Genomic DNA, 26,204 nt, shown 5'->3' with positions numbered 1-26,204 from the left:
GGAATATTGTGCAAATATCTCTAAACGCCGTGTATCTCGGTTCGCCCGCCGAGGCCGCAGACAACTGCGGAGCGAACCAGCAGCTCGGGCCAGCTGTACGGCGGCGGTGGACGAAACGCCGAAACCAGCGCGATATTTTTAAGCCGTCTCGAAACCGGGGAGTGCCATTTACGATCGGGCTGCACCGTGAATTTCGCCCCGTCCCCATGGCCCATGTTCGCACACTGTTATCCAACCGCGCACCGAGCGTGAGTGTGAGTGTAGCGACACCGAAACCGAACGAAAGCCAACACCACGGACCTTCGTACTGCACTGGCATTCGAACCAATTTCCGAACGCGTACGCATCCCTCGCGATACCAACTCCAATCGCATCTCGGCTGTTGGTTGATTCGATCCTTCTCAGTGTGATCTATTTTCAAACTGCCTCCAGGAAAGCTTATCAAATGTGATTCTTATCCTTGCACGGCGTGAAGAACGTACCCCTGGCCAGTTGGTGGTTTTGCCCAAGTGTCGTCATTCATCGTGACGATCTCTCACGCACACCGTGCCGAAATGAGCCCGCAGAATTGAATAATAAACAAGCCGCAGAGACCGAGACGCAAGTTATATAATTCAATTACTGCGCTGCCAGCAGCGTGTGCTTCTCAATTTCTGCAACGATGCCCCGAGAAGATGCCGAGCCTGTTGATGATCTGCAGCGCTTGGAAGCTACCACGGGATCGATCTGACTCCCGTCGAGGAGTGCACTCGAGAGACAGAAGGAGACAAGGCTATTTAGGCACCTCCATTCAGAGATGGGATCGTTTTGCGCTTTGTGTCTATTTCGTTTCACACACACACACACACACACACACAAGCCAGTCAAGACTGGCATTGGTTGCCCCATTTTGACAGCTTCAACGATCGCCAAATGCATCGTCGGCCGGCCAGCTCGCCCGATTTGTATTGGCGTGGTTTGGTGCGCGTGCGTGTCCATCTCTCCTTCTGTGCAATGCAGAAGCCGGTTTTTCCTCCCATCATTTCGCTATCAAGAGGAGGTGAAAGAACTGGGTCAAACCGAAAGTCGGTCGGATTACAGTACCAAAACCGTAGCGTCGTGGGAGATGGTAATTTGGTCGGCTGTGGCTCACTTGACTGAAAGGAGTTGAGTGAAGTATGAAGATCTTTGCTTAAGTTACGGCATTGCATGCCTATCTTGACTAACAGAAGTAGTTTAAATGCAAAAGTTCAGCTCAAGTGCACCGCTTCTGAGTGGTGCCACTAAAGTCCGTGGTAGATTCGAGAACGGGATGCTAAAATACTATCCTGTCAGCTCGATACCCCCTCATCATAATCCATCAAACTCACCTACAATTGAGGCAAAATCAAGCTATCGCTACCAGAACCAGTCTTCTTAGTAACCCGGTACCCTGCTCTTCTCGAACGCGCTAATGTCTGTGGTCGAGCTATGTCCATGTAATGTCCATTAAACAAACCACGCCACCTTGCACAGATCATTTCGTCCGATTGTCCACCTCGAACAAACCCCACCATCACCATCGTTCTAGGCGTGCCTCGGGTTCCGTATAAGCCGTAGAATAAATCAACCCATGCTTACGCAAGCATCCGCTCAGAAATACTTGACCACATTACGAGCCCGAACTGCATACACAGGCACAGGCACTCTCGTTGCCATTTCATCAACAATAACCTACACCCCGGTTGCTTCATCCGAGGATCGAGAAGGCTGGTGGGGCGTCAGAGGTTGGAGGACGACTGTACCGGTTATTTAATATTAGCCGCTTACTAAAAGTCATCGCTGGTGACACCTTGATTCCCATTCTTCGAGCGCATTAGCACGTAGCACGTCTCGAAGAGCGTCGTTGGATGTTGTTGGAATTGGGCACCGCTGTCGCCATTACGTCTCTATTGGGTGAAAAGACACATCAGACATTGTGCTGTTTAAGGTGCACAAAGCGACGATTAGTGGTAATGTCGCACCAGGAAAAAAACACAGTTCTTCTTAGAAGCGATCACGATCCGGTAATCAAACCAGTACAGTAAGAAAGGAAGGTGCTTATGATCATCTAGAGTTCCTGCTTCGAAGGACTTACCAGGCACTGCCCGTGCCCTCTAATTTCGCACTCCGATGATGTCAGGGTGGTGTGCCCGACCGTGCAAAATGCGCTAATGATAAGGTTCGCGTTTTGCGTGCTTTACAGCACGACGAATCACCGGGATGATCTTATCGTCATCGAATTACGTTTTTCTACCCAGTACAAACACTCACCTATCTCTTCACCTGTTTGCCAATGTGCTTTAACAAACGACATTGTTTTCCTTCCCGTTCCGGCCATCCGGCTTTTGCAGTGGGCAGAGGTAGTTTCAGGCGTCAGAAAGTGTCAGAGATATAAGTGCCGAGTTTGCTCGGATCGATAGGCAAGGACAGAGTTTTCACAGCAATCGAAGCAGTGTGCCGTGTTGCCAACGAACCGCCGGACCAAGGACAGCTCCGGCAGCACTCGCTCCACGAGACGCATTTCAAGCCGCAACACTGTTTGCCTTTTTTTGGAGCGGTCGGCCCAAACGGAGTGTCACGATGGCCGTAGGAAGTCTGCTGGTCTGGAGCTTGCTGGTGATTGCCACCGCATCCGCCGCTGGAGTTTACGAACGACGTAAGTATTCGGTGCCTTCTTCTTACCCTCCTAAACCTTCGCCTTCGCCAGATGTGTTTGTGCAGATGAATTTAAATTGTTAATTTTGAAGCTCGTCAAGGCTGGTCAAGTGTTCATGGGAGCATGCTACCGCATCGGTTAAACATGGAAGATGACTCAACAAATCCGTCCCGACTTCCAAAACTGTCCCACTCCCGAGTGCTCCCCCCGAACGATCGGTCGGTTGTAGTGAAAAGGCTTTCTTTCTTTCCCATCCTCCTCTTCCTTCTCGTGCGCTTGTTTTTTTTAGTTCAAGGTGATCCACTCCAGCTGCTGCGCATAAACATTCCCATTTTTCCCCCCGAACGGGGTGGAGGTGATGATCTTGAAACTCACCCCGCGGTGTCTCCTTGCTGGGGTTTTGTTTTTTCTCTCAAAAATTTGTCGCTGTTGATCGACGGATAAGACAACGCCAAAATCCTCCATTGTACGTTTGATGATAACAATGCATACACACACACACACACACACACACACACATAGACACATATACTCATAATCCCCCCAGGGGGGTGGCGGGTCTTGATTGCGTATGCGTGCCACTACGCGTGCGTCCGCGTTCAAGCAGCGAAAGTAACCTGCCTGCAGTATTTGCCGTGCCCGATGCACACCTTCCGTGCCTGACCCGATGCGGAACCGACCCAAGCAGCGATTAATAGTTCTGCGTGGTTTTGCCTTTAGCCGGGTTTTCATTTCCTTGATGCCATGTGCGTGGCCCCGAGCCACTCTTCTCCTGCCCCCGCTGCAACATTAATTCATTCGTATCAAATTGAGCGTTTTTTGTTGATGTTGTGTGTGTGTCTGTTGTTGGTTTCGTTTGGCCTTACTTCTTGTTGGCTTCTGTATTTTTTCGATTCAATTCAACTGTGCCTTTTTGGTTACACACAGTTCGAGGCCACCGTTTTCTTCGCCGTTCCCCTTTCTCCTGCAGCGACACGGCACGGTGTCATCATATCTGATTATGATCGCCCCAAACACGAGGCGGCCCTCTCTCTTTCTCTCTCATTCTCTCACTGCCACTTCCAAGTGCGATCATTTTCGATCGGCACCGTACGGGTAGGCGTACTGTTACATCAGGCACGGTCGCACACAAGCGGACACGTGCTGCTACACCACCTGCCGTTTCATTCACGGTGCTAACGATGGTTAAAATTAGCACTCATTCAACAGCTCGTTCAACAGAAAATTCCTGCACAAACTACAGCCCAAAACTACGAATAATGCACGAGCGGACACGTGGGCCGATGCGCCAAACGCATCGTGATCCGCGGCTTGATGAAAATGGTGCCGACGACCTACAAACAAGCTGCGCGCGCACCCAACACTCCCATAGCACCAACACGAGCGCTTGGCTTGTGTGTGACAGTAGTTTCGTTTCGTTTTCGGTGCTTTTTTAGTATTTTTTTTTTTGTGTGAGCTTCTCGACCCGGTTGTTATCTCACCTGAACGGGCTGCACGCAAGCGCGTCTCGCGGCCACTGCCGATGATATGCCGGTGGGACGACTTGAATGAGAGTAAAAGTGAGAAACCGGAGTGGAGATTCCGGCACCATTGCACCCCGGACCCGTGACCAGACGCGTCGTTGTCGGCTGGGTATGGAGGAGTAATGGCACATAATGGGGAGGTTTCTCCCCGGCTCCATCTCCGTACCACCGGTGTGACCTATTTTCATCCCACCCAAGTCTGCAACCCTGTCTGCGCTACTTACACACGGCTCGGTGAGCAGAGCGCGGTGTAGAGCGGCACAGCGAGAAGGAGCGACACACCGGCACACCGTGGATTCCAACGAGCCAATTGCGCTTGTGGAGAGGGATATAGGTTCGCTTTCAGCCCTCACCATCATCACTTTCGCTTTCGCATTTGGCTTCACAGCATCACAGCTGATCGTGGATCATGTGTGAAGCCATATTCTTGGTGCTGTAGGAGAGGATCTTTATATTCAAATTTAAATGGCTAGCTTTTTTAATAAAATAAGCTCAAATAAAGCCCACGGAAGGAAAAGCGAATCAAACAAAATCCATTGCCTTCTATGAAAAAATCGTTTTGACAACAAAACCTTCAACGGACTAAAAACATATCAAGCCAAACATAACATAGTACAAACACATGTCAACAAAACCTTGGCAAAAGTCCGCTTGTCTTTGTGCATTCAAACAAAAAAAAACACACACATCGTACAAAAACGCAACAACAGATCCGCAGAAGCTACGTGCACAACGATGAAGATGGTCACTTTCGGTGTGCCACTTTCCGCTTTGGTCGCTTTGGGAGGATGATTACGCAATGCTGCGGCCCGATCGGTAGCAAACACCGCGGCACCGGTAAACCCGTTTCAAGTTCACGAAAGCGTCTTTTCGCCTTCATTTATTTATTGTCATGCTTATGCTTGTGTGTGGTGCGAACCGTCGGGTGGCTTTTTTGAATGTTTGCTTTATCAATTCCACAGTCGAGGGTCTTTTTTCGTGTGTGAGTGTTTTTGTGTGTGTGTATGTGTGAACTTGAACCGTGTGGCGCTCCAACAGAGCTGAGAAGCGAGGGGTTGAGTCCCTTTTTCGGCAAAACATTTGGCCGGCCAAAGCTTCTTACTTCACCCCTCTTTCCCTCCATTGAAGTCCATTGAATGATGGCCTAAGATTGGGGGGAGAGGGGAAAGGAAAGGGTTTATTATTTTATTCATCGTTCAATGTCGAACGACGCGGGACATCCATAGGACGCGCTGCTTTGCATGAATGAATGCCGTCAGCCGGACGGAGTCATCTCTCCCTCTCCCTCGCGGTCGCTAGGGCGCCACAGCTAATGATAAACTTTATGATGAAATGGACAGCGCGAGCGCCCTCGATGCTGACACCGCGAGCCGACACGACGATTACCTCAAAACCGGCCAAGGGGAAAGCCCGCGCGCTGCGCACAAGAATTTGGCCCCGTTCGGGCGTACCCCGCCCCGGCCAGGAAGTGTGACGGAGAAGCAGTGGTGGCTATGACGGGGCGAACACCGAGGGTCTTTTGAAAGGTTTCTTTGCCCGGTCGCTGTGAATCAGCTGCGCCGCGCCAGACCCACCCCGGGAATGGCTCGCGCGCTGCAAGGCAAGGCGCGTTTCGGGTGACGAAAGCGCGCTTTAACCTACTCTCTCACACCGTTGCCGGGCGCGGCACAGGAGAAGTGGCGACTTTTGCAAGTCACCTCGGCGCTGGCCATCGGCAGCCAAAGGGTGCAACGTGTGTGTGTGGTTGTGTGTGGTTGTGTTAAGCCGGGATGCTTTCGTTGCGGCCTTTCGGTTGCAAGCGAAACGGCGAAAAATAATGCTGATGATGCTGGACGGGCGCACACCACATTTGTTTGTCCATTCGGCACAAAACACTTGTACGGATGTCGAGTGGCACCGAGTGGTGGGCAAGCGGTGGGCGAAAGAGAAAGGGTAACGGGGGGGGGAGTGGTTGAGAAGCAAAGAATGCGCCACCGTGCAAGCGAAAACAAACCGTGAAACGCCGTTTTAGCACTGGACCATTGTTTTGAAAGCTGTCCACCTCCCGAAATGAACGACCCTGACTCATTTCGAAAGGTGCACCGCACGGGGGGCCAGCGCCAGCAACGGATCTTGCCCACCTTTCCACAAGCACAGTCGGTTAAGATTCCGCTGCGAGATGACCAGTGGCGGGAAATTTGGAGTGCGCGTGTCATTTTTCATGACACTTCTGCAGCTTAGCAGTGCAGTTTTGTAGCTGAAGTATTGAATGTATATTTTCGTTTGATGAAATTCGTCTATTCTATGTTCTACAATTGTAACATGTTCCAATTCTAGCACCATGTCAATGGCTTTTCTTTTATAATGTTAAATTAACCTACATACAATACTTTCTAGCTCGGACACTTAATTAATTCTTATGCATTAAACCAGATATTTGCAGACTTTGCGGCCTTCTAGACCTTTTTATTAAACCATATATCATTCAACTTATGGAGTCAAAAGTCATTTCGTAGAGGATGTTTTCTGGCTATATTGGTGCCAAAAATCTGACTAATTTCACAAGAACTTCGGCTTAGGCTTTAATACGCACACGAAGGACCAGTTCAGCCTATTGTTATTTATAACCTTACTCTTTGGTTGACATTAACGCTTGGTTTTCTAAACCGTATAACATATCAACCTTATATGTGGGCAGGACCATCGTTCAAAGTATTCTCATTCAGCTGTCAGAAATGTATTCAGCTGTCCAGAAAGCCTCAAATCCAACAGATGAGCACAAATAGCTAAAGGTTTCCGACATTTGGCGACCACCGCTGGATATCCGTGTCTGCAGTTGAGCTGCAAGAGAGCAGAACATTTCTGTGTTTGATCTTAATTTGATCTCCCATATAACTGGAGTTAGCTTTGATCGTAGTAGGAATTACGAAAGCTCAATTGGATCGATGACAAAAGAGTTTCAAGTACAGTTAAATCTCTCTAAGACGAATCATCAATTGACCAAAAGCCTTGAAAGCTATTTATCTTTGGGATACTAAACTAACGTGAAGATATGCCGTTTCCAAGTTTTAAACTATGGCCTTAGGTTTGAAACTTTTGATCGTGAAATGTCAACAGACATTCAAATATTCTGCCTAAAGAATACACGAAGCCAAATTCTTCTTGAACAGACTGCATTTTAGAGAGACTTTACTATATTTCTATTTCTCGCCACTTTTCAAGCACTGGAAACACTCCTCTTAATCAAATCCAAATAAACGCCTTACGTTCTTCTTACAAAACCATATCATAGCCTACTCCAACCCGCATACTCATTAGCGCAAGCGACTCGCGTAATATACCTCCCAGGAAACTCTTGTCTTGTTTCCACGCACCCTCAGATCATTGTTTGACGCACCAACTAAAAAAAACAAAACTCACCCCGACCCAAAGCCACATATCCTCAGGAAACGGCACACCAGGGCCACCAGGAGCCCCAGTTTCCACGGGCCGGCGTAGGGAAGAGCCCCTCCCGCTCATGTGGCATTCTTACACGCAGAACCATTCTACCCCAACATCCTCCATCTCCCTCCCCCCTTCCCCGCAGGGCAGGTGAACTCTACCTCGAGCGCACTATCAAGCCTCGCGCTACCTAGGATTGGCGCATTTGGATGGATTGTGGGGCTCTTGGGGATGTCGAAATCGGCGCGTTGTGTCTTTTTAATTGCAACCGTACGCGCGCGCGCGCTCCAATGCGTACGCTGCACTGTTCTGGTGCGCTCTCGTTCAAGAATGGTGTCTTTCTTCGGTGCGTGCGACCCGTGCGTGGCCATGTGACCATCCGATCCGTTCGCCTTGCTCTGCAAATCGTCTCGTGGCTTGAAACGTGGACGTTCGTGGCGCAATCAGTGCAGCGTGGCAGCGCACGGGTTTTAGCCAATCGTCGCGCCAATGTCTCTTCTTTCTCGTAGGGCGGCCGAAGCCATCGCTTCAAGGGTGCCCGAAATGTGCAGAACGTGTGTGCAGGTGAGGGGGGAGGGAGGGGTGTGTACAAGCAAGGCCAAACACGCACAGACACAGAGAGGTAAAGCCACACAGGTGCCCTGTGGTGATAGCTGCGTGTAGTAATCGTACGCAACCGAGATCGAACTCGAACGGCGAACGCGAGAATCGCAACGAGCAGCTGTAGAACGCACCAGATCAAAATTGTTCATCTTCTGTCGGAAAACTCTGCAGTGTGTGCCTCAGAGGCTGTGCCCCATTAGAGAGAACATTTGGCCATTTAAGGGCGATCCTCTCTCTCTCTCACACACACTCACGCGCTCCCTCTACCCAAGCCCCCACTGCCACGCAAACAGGTTTCCCGCATTAGCACCTTTCGCAGCCGGACATACATTTTCGAACACTTCTCGTCCGCCAAGGGTCCTTCAGGCGTGCCGTGCCGTGCGTACGCAGCGCAAATCTTAACACTTTCCGCAACAACGCGACGGACAGCGCAAAATACGTCTCCCCTTCGTCGCTTTGCATAATCCGTGCAGCCGCCCTAATTTACCCAACCATTCGTCCGCCCGGCCCAGCTGAATGCCGAGAACGGGCTTAATTATCCTACTTTCCTACCGCACAATTAGCTCGAACAGGTTTTGTTTTCTGCGACGTCGTCTAGATCTTTCTCTGCCCTCGGCTCTGTACTTTATCGTGTACGGGCAGGGGGTGGTTTAAGCCAAGAACCAAGTGCCCGAGCGCCCCAAACCAATTACGTCGGTGTCCAAACTTTTACTTCCTGGACTGAATTTGCGGACCGCGCTACTGCGCCAAAGTCACAGGCACAGGTATGCAAAGTCGAACAAAGCCGACAAATGGAACCAGGCCAAGGATCAAGAGTTGAAGGGGGAAAGAAGAAAAAAAAACAAGCGGTCCCGTTCAAGGTCGCCAGATGAGATGGTGGTCGAATTTCTTAATTTCTTAGTGCCACAAGATCGCCGGTTCGAAGGTGTCGAAAAGCGCAATCAAGCGTGAGGTGTTGAAGATCGCCTCAACTACAGGCGCGAGGAAAGTTGCAATCCCAACCGACGGTGTCCCGCTGGGGCAATCGGTTTTGTTTGCTCACTGTTTTGGAGGTCATTTGTGCTGGTTCATGCTGGTGCTCATGGTGCGTAAGTGCGTTAAAAATGCCACCTTGCATCGCGATCGTTATCGTTTCCAACGCCGATGTAGTGCGCGAGCGGTGGGTGTGTTGCAATACGAAAATGGCAATCCTAGGCAAACGACCAGCACTGTAGCGTTGGGAACGCACAGTGGGAGCGCACGAGGGCATACTTACGCGCACTCTAGTCTTCACCGGAGTGCACTATGCAGCTCTGCAGTATTTTTGATATTATTTACCTCCGCTCATCACCACCGATGATCGTTTTGTAAATCCTTCATTCACAATTGTCTGTTTTGCACCAACAGCCTTGGCAAATATTAAACTCATCTGAAGTGACCGCGTCGGTTTACCACAACTCCCTACCGTATGGTGCTTTACAAACGGAAGCGCAACACACGCTACAACGCGTTGCAACAGTGGACAATGAAATCCTTCGACGGATCGGATGTTTCTTCCACCGGATGCATGACCTGAAAACGGGCGGTTGGTTTTTAATTGCTTTTACGCTCCAAAAGCGATGCGCACCGTTTGCCACCGCGCGCAAAGACAGTTGATCCATTCGATTTGCTTTACAAACGCTTTTGATACACCCTTACGAATGAAATAAAGATGCACATGGCGTCAGACTATCTGAAATTGATTAGAGTTGTCTTTTTTGTCGAATTATTACGAGTCTTGCTTAACTGCGCCTAAATGTATGCAACCTTTGAAACAAACTTTCATTTTCTAATAGAATGTTGTTTTTTTAGCGTAATAAACATGTAGAAATACGTCACGCAAAGCACAAACAATCCAATAAACCGCTTCTCACTCTCTTTCTCTCTCTCTCTCTCACGCCATCTTACCACAGCCTCATACATTCTGCCCTGCCGACGAGCTGATCCCGAGATTAACAAATGTATCCGGAATTCGCTCAACTTCGTCAAACCGTACGTTGCCCGCGGGCTGCCCGAGCTGAAGACGCCGCCACTGGAGCCGCTGCGCATTGAGGAGCTGGCGATGGAAAACAATGCCGGCGCGGTGCGGATAAAGGCCCTCTTCACGGACATCGTTGCCCAGGGCGCTGGCAACTATACCATCAAGGAGGTGCGCAGCGATCTGAAGAAGCTGCGCATTGACATGAGCATCGCGATCCCGCGGGTGGAGACGCGCGGCAAGTACGAGGTGATCGGTAACGTGCTGCTGCTGCCGGTGCGATCGAACGGCGAGTTCTGGACGGAGTTTTGTAAGTAGAGGAGGAGAGAGGGAAAAAAATGTCAACTGCGACAGTTATTGACTTCCCCCATTCCCACGTGCTTTTCGTTGCAGCGGACATCACCGCCATCGCCAAGATCTACGGTAAGGCGGTCGAACGGGACGGTGAGTCGTTTATGGGCATCGAGAAGATCAACGTCGACTTTACGATGAAGAACGCCCGGTTCAAGGTGAAGGACCACGTCAACACGCAGAACGTGCTGGGTAAGTGCCTTTCACTTCCGATCCATTTTTTGCGGCTCAGTTTGCTAACACGGTAACGCTCTTTGCAGGCGAAGCGATCAACCAGTTCCTCAACCAGAACGCGAACGAGCTGATCCAGGAGATGAGACCGGCGGCCTCCCAGAGCATCGGCAAGCTGTTCCGGAAGTTCTTGAACGATGCCTTCACCAACCTGCCGACGCGGTTGTGGCTGCTGGATGACTAGGGCCCTAACGTTACCCGTTACGCGTTACTGTTCTCCCATCGTAGCAATTAGCAATTCGTTCTTAAAGCATAGGTGATACACAGTAGTAGTTTTAAGGATCGCGCAATGTGCTGTGCCAACTGCAAACACGCGGAAAACGCGAAACACCTTTTCGTGTCGTTTATTTTCGAAACAAAAAAGCCCTTTTTAGTAAAGGTAGGACGACGATAGGCAAATGAGCAAAAAAAAAAAGAGAGAGAATTACTTACAAATTGTAAACATACAACGATAAAAGAAAAAAAAACTATTTTATTCCATTCGATCTTTATTTGATCCCACACGAAACCAACGCCCAACGTAGTTTAAGTGTTTGAAGCGACAAACGATGGCGTACAAAATGTTCTAACAATTGCAAGGAGCGACACTGCAATTTCGCTTACACATTTAGATCATGTTTTTTAGTGAAACATAAACAACAAACAAAAATACACTGACCAAGCATACACGCAAGCAACACAAAAATCGGACGCGATCATTTTCCTAGCTGTAAGGTGTAAATATTTCGTCGTGATGAAAGCAAAGCGTAGATGGCGGAAGCGATTTTCAAACCACAAACCACAATTTAAATAAAGTGAAATTAAAACAAATGTGAAGCAAACTGAAGTTACCACATTCTCTTGTCAATTGTCCATTTGGGGTTAGATGCGGTCAGATAGAAAGGCATGTAAGTTAGATTTTAAAATCTAGAAAAGGATTAGGAGATCATTGCCAGATGCCTTCCGTCTTCTTGAGACACATTCTAATGTTCTAAATGGATTACTAAATGTCTTCTTAACCTTCCCATCGCAACGCATCGCCCATCGTACGGTCGAATGTGGAACGTCTCTCTATTTACCCTACATTAAACAGCGTACAAATACAGTGTCACACTGCCCGGTAATCAGTACGTCGGCGATCCATGGCGTCGAATGCGTAATTGGCTGCGTCGATCTGCTCCACTTCGGCTTGGGCACCCCATACCACTCGCGCTAAGGAGGACTAATTTTTCGCTCAAATTTATTGTTTCCGCCGCAACGGCTTATCAGAGACGCAGCGGCCCAGGCGACGACCACGACGACTTCTGGCGCCTTCGATCCACCGGTCCTGACTAGGGCGCCCGTGAGCCGTAGAAACCTACACCCCGTCTTACGAGCCTTCCATCCAAAACCTCAATCGAAGCACCCGTCAGGACCCGTGGTCTATTTTTGAGCGTTCGATTGTGGAACGAGAGTGAAAAATTGCTACAGCGACTTCCTCTATCTCACCAAAGCCAGCCAACCAGCACCGGCAGGCGGACAATCGTCGCCGACACGGCCGTTTATTTTTAGCCTCACCGAAGTGCACATGCATGTGTGCATTACTAATTGTGTGTACGTGTGTGTGTGTGTGAGTGGCTGCATCTTCCCAGCTATCGAAGCTCCGGTTCAACGTAACGAGCGGTTGAAGGCGGTCAGCCCAACCCGATCCAGTTTGGGCCGGTTCGGGGCTGGTCGACGTACCCTCGCCCTGGCCAGATGTGGCAGCGTGTGGATCGGAACCCACGGCCCTTCTGCTGGCTGGCCACGGGCGGCAAAACAATCTAAGAAGGAAGAGTCACGCGCGTGCCTACGATCGAACCCGACCGCCCTCGAACGGCCCCGATTGTTCTGGAGCGTGTGCGTGTGTGTGGTTCTGAAGGGCTGGGCCGGTGCAAAGGGTTTCGCTTATCGCGGTTTCGAGGGGAGAGAGAGGAAAACATTGCCAACGATCGGTCAGCAATGCTGGCTGACGTTGGTAGAATAATTATGTGACGGCATTGTGTTAAGTTTTCACTGTCGCACGAGTACCATTCCAAAGCCATTTGATGCTGCTTTCCTCAGGAATTGGTTTAAGCAGAGGAACACAATCAAGCTTTCATTGTCCTTCGTAACAATCAACTCATTCCATTGCACGATTCATTACCCCCACGACATGTTTTTCATTTTAATTCCTTTGCGCTATCTTGAGCTTCTAATTTAGCAAAACATAATAGAAGAAGCTCCGAACGTTTCAATGCCATTCAATCAAAACGTGCAGTAGCGCACGCAACCCAAAAACAACATTACACACAGTGTAGTGCCGAAGGTCACCACTCCCGATTAGTCTCGACATTTAGTTCAACCCGAAAATTGCCCCCGCCGCCGAGCTAACTGCGCACTCCGGCGAGCAAACCCAAGCGATCCACCAGTCGTACACTAATTTTGCGCAATAATTTCGCGATCACTGACCGGCAACTACCGCACAACCATCCGGCTCCGATTCCTACCCGCCGATTTCCCCCGGACAGGCGATAATGTTAATTGCCGCAATCGGCGTAGTGCGAGCAATTTATTAACAGTCAAATTGCTGCTAGCCCAGTACGAGCACGGGCTGAGGTTCTCCCAAAAGAGGCCCACTTGACAGTGCCCTGCCCGAAGGCTTCAGCGCTGATAACGAATAGCTGGAAGACGCACACAATCGCACGGGAGAGGTTTCGCTGGCCGTTCTGGGTCCTCTTTTCCGGGTGGTCATCGATCATGATCAATTCATTCACGCGTTTCGGGTACGTCGCGTGAGAAAATGACTGACACTAGCAGTTTGGGACCGTTTATTGGAATGATTTACTGTTCAGTGGTTTTTGATAGGCAATTCGATACATTATCATGATAAAAAAAACAAATGGTTAAGGATCTGATAGCAAAAGAAAACACAAAAGTAATTCTTCATCTTGAAGCTTAGGACAGGCCAAACAAACCTCTCAGTCTATCCCAATAGTTTTTCAATTGCTCTGTAGTAAACGCATCGCAACAGAGCCCAATCCAAAATCAACTTCAAATTAATCATTTAAAAAAAAAACACCAGCATAAATCGGCTGGCGCGTCATGGTGATGCATGCCCATCCGCTCACTATCAGTAATCAGTTGCTCTAAAAATAAAGAACCCAACCGAGCAGCCGCAAAGACATCAGCACATCGAAGAAGAAACAAACAAAAAACTGTCCCATAGGAGGGCGACATGTTATGTCGTCGGCCCCCAGAGTACTATCAGCGAGCTGGGCGCTACAATCAAACGTGCTTCACGCGGAATGACAAAAAAGGACGATAGAAAGGAAACCTTTGCAACCTTTTGGCCTTGCGTAAGTTTGCTGTGTCAAATTCACAGGAAGCAAACGGCCCTGGCGGTTCTGCGTACGTAATGCTTTAGGGGATAGGAGTTTTTGCAAAACCGGGAGTCTAAAACTCTTGCACGAACACAGGCAGCACTATTCGATTACTCGTGCTGATTGTGTCTGCCATTGCTTTTTTTTACGGTAATTTGTGAAAGATTTGAAAAGAGAATGACAACCTTTTCAGCATTGTTGCATCATCTTTCGGTTCCGGTTGTTGCTACTCGCTAGAGATTGGGCGTCGAGTTGGAAGAACAACGGTGTACACGGGGAATGCCAAAAATGTCCTGTCCATTTTTTATTGTGTGTCATTATTCACATACTGAAGGTCTAAATCAATGAATACTTCTAAACACAGCCTGTTATCAATAGCTGCTCGCCAGATGCTGTCACGATACGAGCCACTCAGTACGAGCACGCGCCTGCCAGGCTATCGATCGATTTAAACGTCCGTGAATCATAGGAATCGTGTACGTGTAGAGAGCCCAAAGCAAAGACGCGTGGCTCCATTAGGGTCTCGGGTCGCTTATCAGTCGTACCTAAACATACACGGAATAGGCTATGTTATATTTAGCTAATCCCGTGCTGCCTCTCTCACCTTTACCCTACTCGGCCTTCTTTACTCTTTCTAAAAACAAAATCTCATGTGCGATTCTGCACGTTTGATCTCCCGTGTGTTGACTATTTGTGTGACTAGTGGTGGGTAAGGAATGAATAACTGTTTTGCTAATAATACCTATCGTCGTATCGCTTTCGGCTGATATGTTGCGAAGTGATGATAGAGAGAAAATGAGGAGCCCGAAAGCTGCCCGAACAAGCAGCTCAATGCCGAACGTTGGCTCACTACAACAGAACACCGTCAACTCAGTCAGCCACGGAAACACACAGCTAGAATGATCATGAATGTTACAAAATTACATTTTTTTGGTTATTGATAAATGATGATCATGACAAAAAAGGTATCTTTCATACATGCAGTGAGCGCATTTGCAGTGAATTTAATTTCCCACGAATATTTCTTGTAATAATTTAGCAAATAATGACTATTTTATTGAACTCGTCCAGTCCCCGTACATTCCCACTGTGCACAGAGCCGCTTGATAACGCGTACCTCTCGCACACGGCTGCAATTTCGTACCGACGTACCACCGTACACAACCATTCGCCGACACTCGAGCTGATACGGGGCAGGGCAGCATCTTCCCTGTGAGCTGGCAGCATCCAGCGCGATCAGTCCCTTCGCAGCCAACGACCGAACATCCTCCCGGGCCGCTCAGTCGCAGTGCTCTCGATCGCGCGCGGGCGCCCACACACACACACGCTCTCTCTCTCTCTCTCCTACCTCGCTGTCTGTCTGTCTGATCATCTCCCATTGGAAACAGTGTTTGGCGTGTATCCCTTTCATTTTATATCCGTAGCCCCATTTTATATCGTGGCTGTATCCTTAAAGTGACTGCCAATCACGACCAAACAAGTGTTCCCTGTGTACCAAAGATGTGCCGCTCAGTGTAATCGAAGCATTTGCAAAGTAAACGTCCATAAGCAGCAAAGCAAGTGGCCCCATCGATCCACCGTCATTGTACCGGAACAACTACGGGTTGCGATTATTGTGCGCTCGGGAACACCACCAACGCCCGATTCCGACTGCTCGGCGCAGTTTCGGTTCAGTGCCAACCAGTGCCACCACACCCAGCCATCACAGTGTCCGTGCCCGTTTGTGTCAGTGTTTGTGCCTCGCCAACAATTCTTTGTCCGACAGTCCGTGGCGATTCTGCCGTGTTTGCGAAGAAAGTTGCATTGCCCGTATCGACGCCCGCTCCGCTGATTGGACACGAGAGAGCACCAAGAAGTTATCAATATCGATAGGGCAGTAGCATCGGCGGGTGGCAGCGCAAGGTGTATACCGTATACTGCCGGCCGAGGTGCAGCGCACGGTGCAGTGCACAAATCCGGCACGATGCTAAATCCCGTGCTAGGTGCCGTGTCAGCATTCTGACCCATCCGACGATAGAACATCGACCGGTTTCGCTGTGCGGCTGTGTTTGTGTCCTTGGTGGCCTCATTTTATTTCATCCCGTCCCGCGTAGTGGTGGTGGTGGTGGTGGTGTATTACACTGAGAGCGTGATTGTCTGACGAGGGTAAATAGGACGTTTGATCCCGTGAAGTGAGGCTTAGTGCACAGTGCTATCCTGGAGGCGGAAGGACGGAGCAAAAAAGAGAGAAAGAGAGCCGTGTAGTATACAGGCATTTTGAGGCAGTGTGTGAGCGTCGCCGTACACTGGAAGGTGTGCTAGAGTAGTAAACGGCTTTGCAGATACAACCGATCGTTCGGTCAGCTGGACCAGCGCGTACATACTTCTTAGTACATCGAAACCCATACATACACACATACACATTGCACGATGGCGCTAGACTTCACCCGACGACAGTGGCTGACGCTGATGATTATGGGGCTGGCCGATTTTTGCAACGCAATCTGCGTCAGCTTACAGGCACCATTCTTCCCTAACGAGGTACGTAGGCGAACAAAAAAAAAACACACACACACACGGAAGTGATCTTAGTACACGATCCCGATTGTGTCCTATTCTTGAAACAGCTGCAGTAAACACTGTGTGGTGTAAATACAGGACAGTAAATATAAATACAGACAGCAAGAAGAATGCACACTGTTCTTGTGAGCATTAGCTCGCGTAGCATTTGACGTCAGTGGTTTTGTAGCGGTGTACTAAGATACGTGCGTTTGTACTAAAACCGCGTAGGTACTCATGAAGACATTGAAAAAGCTACTTTTTTCACTGTTTGTCATGCTTTCTTGGTGCCAGCGAGCGACCGAACACATCCGATGCAATCAAGAATCGTAATCGTGGTGGTACAAAAATTGATAAAACAAACGTCCGTGCATGATTCATCGTGCATGGTTTGTCTGTTTGGTTTGAAATCAAAAGCGCTACAGCGAACCAAACACCCTATGATGATGCTCCAGCTTCTCTGGAGTGCAAACAAAAAAGGCTTACCAAAGGTGTTGAAGGGTGGCGCCGAGGTTGGCTCACATTTCACGAGCGCTCGAATGTCACGGCGACGCCGTTATCTAACCGTGCTGTGATGCACTACAACTACACATACGCACTGTTTATTGATTACCTTCCATCTTGCCAGTTCGAGAAAATATTTCATTTCCTGATTACACACATGCGCCCGCACGCGTACTGCATGCCATTTAACCGTTCTTCTCCCTTTCCCATCTTCCTTTTGCAGGCGGAATCGAAAGGGGCGACCGCGACCGAGTACGGGCTCGTGTTCGGCATCTTCGAGCTGGTGGTGTTCATCATCTCGCCCCTCTACGGCCAGTACATCAACCGGATCGGGCCGAAAGTATTATTCAACAGCGGCATCTTTACCACCGGCACCTCGGCCATCCTGTTCGGGCTGCTGGATCGCGTGCCCGGCCACGTGCCCTTCATCACGCTCGCGTTCGTGATACGCATCGTGGAGGCGCTCGGCAATGCCGCCTTCCTGACCGCTTCCTTCGCGATCATTGCGAAAGAGTTCCCGAACAATGTGGCCACCACGTTCGCGTCGCTCGAGACGTGCTTTGGGCTGGGGCTGATCGTGGGCCCGATGGTGGGCGGCGCGCTGTACACGGTCGGCGGGTACTACCTGCCGTTCGTCGTGCTCGGTTCGGCCCTGTTTGTGACCGCCATCCTGACGCTGTGCATCCTGCCCAAGCACCCGAACGAGCAGCAACCGAACCGGGAAAAGTCGGCCTCACTGCTGGCGGTGCTGAAGATCCCGGGTGTGGTGGTGTGTGCGCTCGCCATCAGTGCGACCAGTGCGTCGATCGGGTTTCTCAGCGCTACCATGGAGCCACACTTGCGGCAGTTTGATCTCAGCCCGATCTTGCTCGGTAAGACAGTGGGATTGGGACAACGGTGCGCCTGAAATTATGCAGCACGCATAGCAACAGCTCACGTTTAACGGACGAACTGGGCTATTAACACACTATCGCTCTCGTTTGCAGGTGTTGTGTTCGTTATCAATGGAGGAGTGTACGCACTGACAGCACCGATCTGGGGCTGGGGTGTGGACAAGTTCCTCAATCCGAAGGTTGTCTCCACAGTGGGCTGCTTCCTGGTTGTCGGAGGGTTCTGCATGGTTGGACCCGCATCATTCATCCCACTAGAAACGTACGGAGTCCACTGTGTGTGCGCTATACCAAAGACGCATGAGATTAAACGTATACTGCTTGCCTCTTCTTGCAGGAACCTTACATACGTCATCATTGGACTGGTGCTACACGGACTAGGGATTGCTGCGGTGCTTGTTTCCAGCTTCACGGATGCACTTAACATCTCCATGTACGTTATTAACCTTCCCAAAGAGCCCATCTTTTGCACGCTTCCTAACGGTTCCCCTTGTACTTCGCCACAGTAAAAAAGGACTGCCGGACAGCATTGAAACGTACGGCATGATTTCGGGACTGTGGACGTCAACGTTTGCGTTCGGCGCATTCGTCGGACCGTCCGTCAGTGGGCTGCTGTTCGATGCGATCGGATTCCGCGCGTCGACCGTCTTTATCATTGGGCTGCAGCTGGTGGTCGGCATCATTACAATACTGTTCCTCTGCTTCGAACGTTCGCCTGCGCCGTACAAGGAGATCTCATCGGTGGAGTCGCTGATCAAGCCAGCCACCAGCGCGCAGGACGCTGACTCGCACAACGAGAGTGGGGCGAGCCGTACCAGCAGCCTTGACATCACCTACCGGGGGTAAGTTGCGCAGTGACGTCTGGGAGTGTATGAAACAAAACGCCTAATCATCTTCCTGTACCCTCCCGCATTTCCAACCTCCAACAGCAACAAGTCGGGATTCTCTGGCAGCCAGAGCTCGCTCATCGGGTCTTGGCGCCCATCGGTAAACAATCTGCTAATCAGCAACAGCTATCAAAGCAAACAAGGACACTGGGCACGCTCCGTCACCGAGTAAGTGGTCGCCGTTGGCGGGTCAGCAAAACAATGCCCACCCGACCGCCCGCCCATGGGGTCACGGGGATGGCCTGTAAATTAGTAACCCCTTTTTGATTTGGGCCCTTTCATGTTCTTTTTTTCTTTCGGCAGGCTAGAGACGAACAGCGGCACACAGTACGGGACGCACTACGGAAGTTTCGACGCACGGCCCGGTTATCATGATACAATGGCCTAAATAGCACCGTGTGTGCATCGCTGCGACCTATGTACTGTGTTACCAGCGCAAGACGTCGACAGGCTCCAGATTGCCGTCGACCCGCCGCTAGTGACCTTGCGGATCGGTATTTTTTGCTTACTGCTAATGCTGCGCTGTTGAAGTCCCGTCCTCATCCAGCGCACTCTATACCTGCCACAAGACAACCAGCTTAACTAGTTGTAACTACCTCCTCCGGTGTGTCTGAGCGCAACGGACACATCGCTCTCGCCGTCACTTACGCTACACACACGACGGCAGATACACACCTACACGCTACACTCTCTTCTGTCCAGTGTTGTAACGAAGCATAAGAATACCCTGGAGCACGACTGTAGCGCCACGGACGCTTCTTTCCCATATCCCAACTCCAATACTCAGTGAGGATATTAGATCGTCTTGTTTTTTTAATACGTTATACACACCACCATCCATCCCAGATACTCAATCGATAGCTCATCGAAAGACTTCCCCCTCAGGCTTAGGCAGATGATCGAACCAATATCGCGAGACGAACTTTTGGCAGGATTCAACAGTTCCCAAGTTTCACGATAATACCTAAAACAAAATATTGGCGTCATCTGCACCCGTTCGGACGATATTCGGCCGTGCGAACCTTAACTTTTAACGCCACCCCTTACCACCCATGTGTCCCATGTCTCTCGGAATCCAGCTCGCTTTCAGCTTTCCTGGAGCTTGCCGGTGCCATGCCGGCCGACAGCCCTGACCTGTGCGTCAGTCGCACCCCAGACCATTCGCCGCGGCCAAAAAGGGTGACCCGCCTGCCTGCACTGGCACGATGAGCCAGCTTGCCTGCGAGATCTCGGCGCAAGAAGCGAGTCGGAAATAATCCAGCATTATGTGTGATGTTGATAAGTTTTGTGCGGTGTGAGAATGAGAGTATGTTAGATAAGGCATGTGAGCAAACACACAAGTAGAAAGGAAATAAAATATTGTATTTATAATCAACAGACCACGCTGCGTATACGGTGGGTAGAGAATGGAGAAATGGGAGGATTTGGAGGGTTTGTGTACGAGTGGGTGTGCTGATCGGTGTACCAATGTAGAGGTGTGCGTTCCGGAAAGTTCGCTGTCCGCAGCGCAGGAACAAAACCGACGAACGATCGTCACCGCGCGAACTGGATCTTCTTCCCTTTCCGGCGGTTAGCTCGGCACAAATATGCGTTGTAGTAATGATTGTCCGATGACGACGTATCGTACGGATGGTGATGCTTACCCAGTGGTGCATTGTCAACCGGCAGCAAACAATCTTATCGAAGGTGTACACAGCACTGCAATTCAAACTGTGCCTCTTTGAACTATCTCGGTCGAACGATTCATTCATCTGTTCGAACTGTTTGATTTTATAATTAACTACTACGTAATAAATGGAACGCAACGAGCACGTAGAATTGAACACCGTCGCACGAATGTTTAATAGTTATAGCTTCTTTTTTTAAATATTCATTCTATATTTTAACGGATTTTTCAAGGGCTTTAAAGCGCCATCTATATGTCAATATAAGTTTACCACAAACGATAGATAAACAATATTGCAGAATACACTAAATTAAGATGTATACACAAACAAAAGTGCATCAAACAGTCAAAATAATGTTACAATACATTCGCAACGATCTATTTCCAACAGCATCGTTGTGAAACATTGTGTTTTGATAAAAATTTACGGCATCGCAACGGTGATTTTAAATCTCATCTTAAAGCGCCACCTATACGTCAGTATTGGTAGCATTTAAGGAATGTTCTTTTTCGCCCTATCGTACAGTATGTGACAAAATGTGGTAGACACTTCATTCTACTGAAATAAATGAACATCTTACTATTTACATTCAATCAAGGTATTTTAACAACAAGTTATGTTGCACTTAAAGTATTTAAAGTATAATAATAAAATGTCAAAATACAGCTTTTTTTGTTGCAATAACATTCACAGCGCCGTACAGTCCGTAACTGTTTGGTTAATCATCTCGAAATACATTTTTATCATTCTGGTTATCGTTTAACCCCATCTCAAGCACTGCACGGAGAGTGCACCGGCAAAAAAACAAGCGACCGATCGTTTTTTGAAAGCGCAAGTGACGACCATCCGCCGGTCATACCAGACTTGCCAAACTGCCTTCCCATTCCGTTTCGCACCCCGCACAACAACCCGTTGGGCCCGGGGTGTCGCATTGCCTTTTCCGCGTTCACGCAAACATGCAACCGAGCGGGCACACGTGCTGTGAAGCTGCGCGCTCAGCCCGTCTGCGCTCCACCGTTCGTTGGTTTGCGTTGGATTCGCGCACGCAGCTGAGCAGCAAGCGAGCGGGCAGGCTTCGGACCCGGCACGGTTGGCGATCGCTGCTTAGTAGCGTTTCAGAGCTCGCAGCGCACGGAGCGTTTGGCTGGTGAACCTGCAGCCCCCCACGTTAAAGTGTGTCCCGTAGCAACCTAAGGTAGGAGGGATCCGTCCCATCCACCACACAACCGGTTTGTGTGTTGGCTTCCCACGCCGGGGGTCGAATTTGCAGTGAACGGCGGTGAATGCTGTCGTGTACCAGGGGTGCATGGGTTTTCTTTCCTCCCTTTCCCTTCCATCGAATGTGAGTGTCAAGTGTCACACAGCCTCCGCGGAGTCTCTGTATTTGTAAATCCAGCCTGTGTGTAGGTGTGGGGTGAAGTTAAGCGAAAAGCTCAACAACCCCGTGGTACATCGGCATGTGACAAAAAAAAGTGTGATCGACCGCAATCAGGAGTGAAGAATTGGTTATCGAAACGTTTTTCGAAAAAAAAAGCTACAACAGGCTTTGCTTTCTCTTATCTGTTCTAATTTCTAAATCCGCTATCCGCACCCCGCTACCAGAATTAGATCCTGTTCACACGTTTGCTAATTTGCAACATTCCCAAAGGTGTCAAATTTCATGATCTGCCAATTTGTTTGTTCTCCTTCCTTTACATTTCAACGTGCCGGGGGGAGAGAGAAAAAAAACGAAATGATCTAAAATTCATAAATGCCATGATTTGTATATTTCCTTACCCGTATGCTGCTGGTACAGCATCGCCCCAATCTTTGAATCTTGCTTCTTCGCGAATTATTGCTTCTTCTACCATTCCTACCCCTTTCCCTTCGAGTCGAATGCGAAGTCGTGTTCGTTCTACGCCTTGTTCGCCGTTTCGCGCACCAACTCCTTCGCGCACCAACACAACCATACCGGCGGCGGTGTTCGCGACCGTTTCCATCTTGTGACCCGCGGCTCACGGCTCGCAGGATGGTAATTGTTGGCCGAAACAAACCCGAACGGCGCGCGTAGCTTGTGCGCGATAAAGCGGAGCGCAAGAAAACTGTTGCCCCTTCTGCCTTCTGAGTGCGAATACGCGCCGCAAACACTTGGTGACCACTGTGTGGTGGAAGTGATTTTTCGTGTCCGTGACGAATACAGAAACAAAAGTTCTTCTTTTTTTTGTGTGTTACATTCCTACAGGCAGTAAGCGAAAATTATACAGTAAAGTGTCAGTGACAGTAACGTTAAACTGGTTACATCAAACCGTGCGCATCGCAAGTGAGACTGTGAGACATTTGAAAGAACGCATACAGCCACATCGATTGGCGTTTTACTCCATTCGAAACGCAGCGACAGCAGCGAACGGGTAAGAAATACGCACGCCTTTGTCTGTTTTTCATATTTTTGTAAAGTACATTGCTTCACCAATACTGCATCTACCTACGCAAGTGCACACCGCACACAGCCGAAAAAATGGGGTCAGCAAAAATTTTAACTTACGCTACCAGTGACAGACAGTACAGTAAAGTATTTAAAAAAAAAACAACAAATCCCCTCCCGAACGGCCTTGTCACAAGTATAGAAACGAGAAAGATTTAATCTGCTCCCATGCGCCCGCACAAGCGACGAACCCCGTGACACAACGAGTGAGTCAGCGCCAAAGCTTTTGAATTTGGAAAGGAACTCGACCGCTTATGACAACCGTTCCCCTTCTATGTACACACACACACACACGAATATAAATACCTTCAAGAACACATTTACGACCGGCCGTAGGATACTTTTCTGTTGTTTTTCGCACAATAAATCAAACATTTTTACTTTCAAGAACGCAGCACGTCGCAGGCTCGATCCAGTGTTGATGGTTGTCGTGCCAAACATAAATAAGCGCTTAAAAGCTTGTCCTGCCTGCTCGCATCTATTTGGGAAAGGTCGGCCCGACAACAACGGCAACACAACCATCGCCAAACAATCGATCGCATCGGTTCCGTTTTCTCACGGGCTCAAAAGCACGGGCAGCTCGAAATTGAACTTTACTGACAAGCGGCAGTTCAATAAAGCCATCCCACCAGGCAGGCTCAATCGGATGTCCCGTGTCTCAACCCAAAATGAAACGACGGCCGGGCTCGCTTGCATGGTTCACTTGCTCCTGGCTCGATCTCGTTCAATTAAGATCGTCCCGTGAAGCGCCGTGCAAGCACAAATGCAACTCACAGCTGCAACGCCGACACAACAATTATGCAACCGTATGCCTTCGTTGGTAACTTTCTCCGGCCGCAAAAGCCACAAATCGAGCCTTTCTTCCTTTCCATTCCTCTCATCCGGGTGCACATCTTCAGGTCGAACTGTACTCTTAATGATCCACCGCCGCTGCAAACGAGCGTTTTGCGTAAATCGCGCGACAAAACCATTCCAACAGGCGCTGGCGTAATCGACCACATTGCCGAACGATCGATGATTAGTGACACAAAAACACACACAAAAACAAACAACGCATCTATGTCGCAAGCGGTGCATCGCATGCACATGATAACACTGTGTCTAGGGGGGGTTTATTTTTCACACTGACGTTTGGGAAACCGTGATCCACACCGGGTTGGGTCACAGACAAGCAACGAAGTATAAACAGTGTACACACAAAACGGCGAACGAAGGTGCCAACTGAAAAATATCATCAACCACCACCTTACTTGCTCAACGCGGCCTAATGATGGCTTTTGGTGGTGCTATCTTGGGCTCGCGGACGCTCAGATCAGACGAACGAAGCTGTAGCCAGCCTGTAATCAATTGCGTAGCACACGCACACGCCACACAGAAAAAAAGGGCAATCCGTGGGAGTTGGCCCACGAAACCTCGTGACCCTCTGCCGAAGCGGGGCTGTTTCCGAATCGGTCCGGTGAGAAATGCGCGATGCAATGGGAGCAATGCGCGATGCATTATTTATGTAGCAGCTGCCCCAGTTGCGCTTCCCCCTCTCTGCTACCTCTGCTGGTCGATTGCTCTCGGGGTGCTTTATTGGCACCAGTCTAAAAGCGAAATGAAACACTCTCCCAGTGTGTCATCAGCGCGCGCACACACACACATTTGGCCAGTTGACGGTAAACGGTCCGACGATAAGCGCGTAATACCGCGAGCGCCGTCCTTGAGCCGGCTGGGCAATCTTCCGTGTCAAGACGTGTTGGGATTCCGGGTCAAGACGCCCGATGTGTGCAAGTGGCCGGAAAATGTATACAATAAACACACACGCCGCTTCATCTCCTTCTTCATCGGCGGGTCATGATGAGCAGGAGGGAGCCCAATAAGTGATTGCTACCGTATCTTGGTTTCATTTTCATCCGCGATCATACCACTGATTGATATGTTGTTAAACAATCGTTCCAAAACATGAAAACGAAGCATTCCATTACTTCATCGCAACCAGGTGTGATACAGCCGCGTGTCAATTTCAACATTCCATCATTGTGATTGTAATCTTGTAATCATCAACGACTCAAACCTAACCTAAAACTCAAACCTTGCCGAAAGGTCCTCTTCCGGGTACGATCTTTCGATTCGACTTCCTACTCGGCCGATCCGATCCAATTTCCTACGAACCGGAACCCCGATCGAAGCGACACAAACAACGACAAAAACACGCACGCATATGAAGCGCATCGATCATATTTTTCGGTGGGCCCAATCGGCTTGCCTTGATCGTCATTAGTGGTTCGCAGGCAGGTAGGAAGGTAGGATTAAACGCACTGTGACGGTGACTTCCAAAACACAAAACCCTTTCAGTTTTTTCTTGGGCAGTAAAGGAGATGCCCTCTAGCAGAAACTGGCTGTGCTTAGAACACAGATTAATTAGTTCCACCACGGACGAGTGAACGGTCCCCTTGGCTGCGGCGACAAAGCGGAGTTTGTTTGCGTGTATCGAAAAAGGCACATATCGTGCGGTGTATTTGAACAGTTTTGTGTCAAAAATCTTCTTTCAAATAAAGCGTGCAAACAGTGCTCGGAGGTGATGGCCGTTTCCTGGCACGCGATCGAGATCTGCAAGTGGATCGAGAAGTTGTTTAAATTTGGAATCGTTCCGTGACGGGTTAGGAATGATGGGGCGATGTCATTTAGATTTAAATTCGAGCCTCATTTTGTGTTTTTTTTTGCAATTCATTGATGATAAGTGTGCGTTTAATATATAATTCTACATTCATTGTAAATAAATGGTTTCTAATTGGGCTACAAGACAACCCAATTGTAATATGAAGAACAGCAGACGACGAACCCGATACGATACCAGAAATCATTTACCGTGCGATCTAACCTTCAGAAAACTTCAGAAACTTTCATCACCCATTTGACTTGCAATCATGCATCTCCCCCTCCTCTCTCCCCTCCATTGAACTGGTCCTATCCAACCGGTCCCACCTACCGTCCCATGTAAGGAGTCCGTGAATCGACAAATCATTTCAATATTAGCTCACCCGTTTATCACATTTCCATCCGGCCAAACATGGCTAAGTGCTATCAAGACGATGCCGGCGACGACAGTCCTCCCCTCCCACCCCTGCTCACGTGC

General features: G+C 49.4%; 3 protein-coding genes across 8 annotated transcripts in view; all 3 read left to right on the top strand.

Annotated features, from left to right (window-relative positions):
* The window catches only part of LOC120950146 (protein takeout-like), a 216,006-nt gene extending 204,400 nt beyond the window's left edge, over positions 1–11,606 (top strand). For both annotated transcript variants that reach the window (XM_049606062.1, XM_040367953.2), the window contains exons 2-5: positions 2,352–2,656; positions 10,134–10,508; positions 10,592–10,741; positions 10,810–11,606. In XM_049606062.1, coding sequence (XP_049462019.1) covers positions 2,581–2,656; positions 10,134–10,508; positions 10,592–10,741; positions 10,810–10,964 — 756 coding nt within the window. In that variant the 5' untranslated portion in view covers positions 2,352–2,580 and the 3' untranslated portion in view covers positions 10,965–11,606. The remainder of the gene's footprint in view (positions 1–2,351; positions 2,657–10,133; positions 10,509–10,591; positions 10,742–10,809) is intronic.
* Positions 11,607–15,255: 3,649 nt separating this feature from the next.
* On the top strand, positions 15,256–20,337 carry LOC120950733 (MFS-type transporter SLC18B1-like). The gene is made up of 7 exons (XM_040368990.2): positions 15,256–16,659; positions 17,405–18,053; positions 18,168–18,333; positions 18,409–18,504; positions 18,578–18,913; positions 19,001–19,126; positions 19,262–20,337. Exons 1-7 carry the CDS (start codon positions 16,549–16,551, stop codon positions 19,344–19,346), a joined length of 1,569 nt encoding a protein of 522 aa, XP_040224924.1. The 5' UTR covers positions 15,256–16,548; the 3' UTR covers positions 19,347–20,337.
* Positions 20,338–21,715: 1,378 nt separating this feature from the next.
* LOC120952642 (mucin-5AC-like) overlaps positions 21,716–26,204 on the top strand; it is a 38,847-nt gene continuing 34,358 nt past the window's right edge. For 2 of the 5 annotated variants that reach the window (XM_040372076.2, XM_040372070.2), the window contains exons 1-2: positions 21,716–21,820; positions 22,847–23,012. The gene's annotated coding sequence lies outside the window, so the exon portion shown is untranslated. Of the gene's footprint in view, positions 21,821–21,848; positions 21,968–22,846; positions 23,013–26,204 lie in introns of those variants that run through there. The other 3 variants (XM_040372071.2, XM_040372072.2, XM_040372073.2) reach the window with 3 other exon arrangements.

The sequence above is a fragment of the Anopheles coluzzii genome, chromosome 2 (genome assembly GCF_943734685.1).
Source record: "Anopheles coluzzii chromosome 2, AcolN3, whole genome shotgun sequence".
NCBI classification, from domain to species: Eukaryota; Metazoa; Arthropoda; class Insecta; order Diptera; family Culicidae; genus Anopheles; species Anopheles coluzzii.
This window is presented reverse-complemented; position numbering and strand designations above follow the sequence as displayed.

Bases quoted from the DNA above. Each gene is read 5' to 3' on its own strand.
- LOC120950733 (XM_040368990.2), top strand. From the start codon at position 16,549: ATGGCGCTAGACTTCACCCGACGACAGTGGCTGACGCTGATGATTATG. The intron at 18,334-18,408 runs GTACGGAGTCCA...CTCTTCTTGCAG, and splicing joins TCATTCATCCCACTAGAAAC to GAACCTTACATACGTCATCA. The intron at 18,505-18,577 runs GTACGTTATTAA...ACTTCGCCACAG, and splicing joins GATGCACTTAACATCTCCAT to TAAAAAAGGACTGCCGGACA.